The sequence below is a fragment of the Camelina sativa genome, chromosome 7 (assembly GCF_000633955.1).
Source record: "Camelina sativa cultivar DH55 chromosome 7, Cs, whole genome shotgun sequence".
Taxonomy (NCBI): Eukaryota; Viridiplantae; Streptophyta; class Magnoliopsida; order Brassicales; family Brassicaceae; genus Camelina; species Camelina sativa.
Window position 1 is genome coordinate 5166349 of NC_025691.1, and position 3856 is coordinate 5170204.

At 36.6% G+C, this 3856-nt stretch overlaps 1 protein-coding gene across 3 annotated transcripts in view; it reads right to left on the reverse strand.

Moving 5' to 3' along the window:
• Positions 1 to 1430, reverse strand: part of LOC104700377 (ATP-dependent zinc metalloprotease FTSH 2, chloroplastic-like) — a 3306-nt gene extending 1876 nt beyond the window's left edge. The window contains exons 1-2 of one of the 3 annotated variants that reach the window (XM_010415896.2): positions 1310 to 1430; positions 7 to 1013 (exon numbers count right to left, since the gene is read on the reverse strand). In XM_010415896.2, the coding sequence (XP_010414198.1) occupies positions 7 to 1013 (1007 nt within the window). In that variant the 5' untranslated portion in view covers positions 1310 to 1430. Of the gene's footprint in view, positions 1 to 6; positions 1014 to 1126; positions 1218 to 1309 lie in introns of those variants that run through there. The other 2 variants (XM_010415895.2, XM_010415893.2) reach the window with 2 other exon arrangements.

The following is a 3856-nucleotide window of genomic DNA, read 5'->3' on the forward strand; positions in this document are numbered from 1 at the left end:
CTTTGCCTACCGACAGCATCTATTTCATCAACAAAGACAATGCAAGGAGCGTTCTCCTTGGCTTTCTTGAAAAGATCACGGACTCTTGAGGCACCAACACCGACAAACATCTCAACAAACTCAGAACCAGAGATGGAGAAGAAAGGCACACCAGCTTCACCAGCAATGGCTTTTGCCAAAAGGGTTTTCCCGGTACCAGGAGGACCAATAAGGAGAACACCTTTCGGGATCTTGGCACCAACCGCAGTGAATCTCTCGGGTTTCTTCAAAAACTCCACCACTTCCATGAAATCTTGCTTTGCTTCATCAACTCCAGCAACATCATCAAAAGTCACACCAGTGTTTGGCTCCATTTGGAACTTCGCTTTGGACTGACCAAACTGAAGAGGGTTACCAGGACCACCAGGTCCACCCATTCCACCACCAGAGCGTCTCGAAAGAAGGAACAAACCACCAATCAAAAGCAACGGGAAAGCAAGATTACCAATCAAGTTAAACAACACGGAACCTTGGTCTTCCTGAGCATTATGTGCTGCAAAATCAATATTCTTGGCCCTTAGCTTTTGAAGAAGCTCCTGACTTAATCCCGGTAGCTGAACACGTACACGCTCAACCCGGTTACCCAACTCAGGAGAAACAGCTTCCACAATAGCTATTGTCCCATTCTCATACAAATCAACTTTATTCACCCTATCCTTGTCCAAATACTCAAGAAACCTAGAGTAAGACATCCGAGAGGAGGAAACAGCTTGTTCTTCTGCATTTGCTTTCCCACTCCCAAACAAACCAACTCCAGCATTTCCTAACAAGATTTTGAGAAAATCTCTCCTTCTTTCATGTTTCTTCGAATCCAAAGAAGCCCTCACAACGTTAAACCTAGACGTCCTAATCACTGAAGAATACGATGAGGAAAGCCCAATCTGTCTGCTGGAAAAGCTTTTACTTAGCCTCTGTTTGGTTGTTGTGTGAACTGTCAATCCATTTCCCACAAGACAAGTAGATGAAGCTGCCATCTGAAACCCATCACAGAGCAAACAAAAGTAATTAGATTATAGCAAAATCAGACTGAACATGCAATTTAAAATCTTAGAAATAGAAGAACATATTCCTCAGATATACGACTAACCCATAAATCTATCATACTTCTGGGTTCTTAGTTCACTGAATTTTCTAGAATTAGAGAATCAAGGAACTGAAACTAGCACAAAAGCGACGTAATCAGAGTTTGCCGAACAAAACCTAGTCAGAATCATGCAAGCGACCGAGATTATACAGAATCTAACAAAAGAGAAGAGGTAGAATAAAGAACCTGTATCGATTACAGATGAGAGTTGTTTAACAAGGAGAATCTCGTCTCGAGCTCTGCAGAGAGAGATATGGAAGATGGAGAGAGGAGGGGAGAAGGAAGAGTGAAGGACCATGGGAGATTTTTTTTTCTTTTTTGAAGGGAACAGATGTGGTTCGTGAACAACTTACGTGTCTTTCATTTAGTGGTTATGTTATTAACCGAATCTAACCGAAATTAAAAATTGAGTTATCCATACCAAAATTAATTTAAAATTGGTTACTCGACGGTTTTCATTTTTGTCACTACTGGTCGGCAGATGCTGCTTATCGGATTCGGTAATCGGTATAATGTATGGTCTAGTTTGGTTTAACACAATGTTTGACCCGGTTAAGCCTACTTAGAAATGTCAAATGAGTTATAAAGGAAATTTAAAAATTTCTTCCCAATTTTTTTGCTCATTTCCGATTTGTAATTAGTTTATTTTTTTAATTCTTACACAATAGCAAAACTTACTGAAAATTTGTGTATTTGAAATGATCTTGATACATGGTTATTGCAGAAGATAAAACATTAATAAACTTCAAATTTGTGTTTGTGAAGTTTTTGTCGATTCTTGTGTGTTCGATCATCTGATGTTTGTGTTAATTTTTTTCTTATGAGAAGAGAGACATAGATTTTACCACTTGATTCTTCTTTTGTTACGGATTACGGATTGTGTTTAAGGTTTTTGTAATTCAAATACTTGTGTGTATGCAGGAAGCAAGAGAAATATCAAAATATGAGAACAAATAAAGAGAAATAACTTTACTTTCTAACAAAAAGAGACATGAGGTACAAATTACCTTAAAATGAAGTTTAGGGTTCAAATTTGAATCATTTGCATTTTGAAGTGTTGTAGCTCTGAAATATAGGTTTAATAAAGCTAATTAAAGAATCATATACTAAATTCTTCTTACTAATAAATCTATCACTCAGCCTCCAAATATTATTCTTTATAATTTTTGGGGAATACAATAGAAAATATGTTAAAAGACAGAATCTTAATGTTTTATTTCATTGCTTCAAAGTACCACTAGAAGTCGGTTTTGCACTCTTTGAAACCCCTCTTGACATTGGTCCCGCCAAAACATTTGATGATTTACATGGCTCCACAAAAAAAAAAAAACATTGTTAGCAGGAACAAGAAAGAGGAATGGAGAGGAGAGAACATGATATTTTGACAACCATGTACCTTGAAAAAATATTGTTCTTATCGCTTGAAGCCTAAGAACTAGTGTTGGATCTTGGATCTTTTGATTCAACCTAAGAAAAAAATGCACACGACCATTTAAATAGTGGGTTCTAGGCTTCTAGCCACAAATAGAACAAGCTAATACAAGGATACCTACTGTTTTTTTGTCTGCTTACTTTCAAGATCTCGGAAATGCATCATTCACATCCAGCTCATTTCTGTATAAAAATTAAACACTTATAACAAGAGATAACAAATTGATTTCATCTAAGGCAATTATCTCAAGCTTAGTCTTAGCTTACCATTTCATCAATTATCCCTGAGGTCTTCCGCATATTTAGGCTCATCGTCGTTGAATGTTACTTCAGATTCCTGATAGTTTCATGTTCAATGTTAAGCACATGACCATTGTAACTTTGAAAAAGGATTACGCCTCACCTATATTGCTTCTCCTGAATTGTTCCCATGGCATCTGAACAAACAGTTACTGTATTTTCCTCAGTTGGTTCAGAATGTCGACCTTTTGCGATAATCTCTATAGTCATCTTGTTTCTCTGTAGAAAGGAATGCAATAGACATGTATAATTTAGTGGTGATTTGTTTAACGAAAATATGCGGAAGACATCTTGTTTCTCTGTAGAAAGGAATGTCGACCTTTTTCAATCTTGTTTCTCTCACCTAACAATCATTTCCGTTTAAAAATCATCTCTCTGACTTTTCAGCAAATCAGAACAAGATTGAAAAAAGTTGAGGAAACTATAACTCCGAGCTTAGCTTTAGAAAGGAATGCAATAGACATGTCCACCAAAACACACATCGTTAAGCATACGACTTGTACAACTTCACCAACTTCATCCACGAGATTTGCAATAGCACCATTTGCTAGATTCCCGTCTCTACCCTCACAGAAAAAAAACGAACCACCATAAAAGTAACAACCAAAAATCACCATTAGATTTCTCGAAATGTTACGGTTTGATGATTTGTTTACAGTTGCAAGGTATGTTAATCTTTGTTAAGTATGTGGTATTATTGATGATGAATTATGACCTTCTAATTTCTTGAGCCTCAAGTCTTATTTAGCTTTCATAAGATAAGCTTGCAGTTGAAGTAGCTTGTTTACATGAGAGCAAGTATGAAACAAAATCACTCAGAAACCTGTTATCTGACACATTAGAGAGTGACTCGTCCTTCCTTTTTAATCTTTAATCTTTGTGCACAATGTGTAGAGTCGGCCACTGTTTTTATCCTTAGTACAAAGTTTAGCTATATTTTTTTGCCTTTTTGTGCAGTTGCACTAACATTCTTCTGTAAGTACTCTGCTATCATATATATGA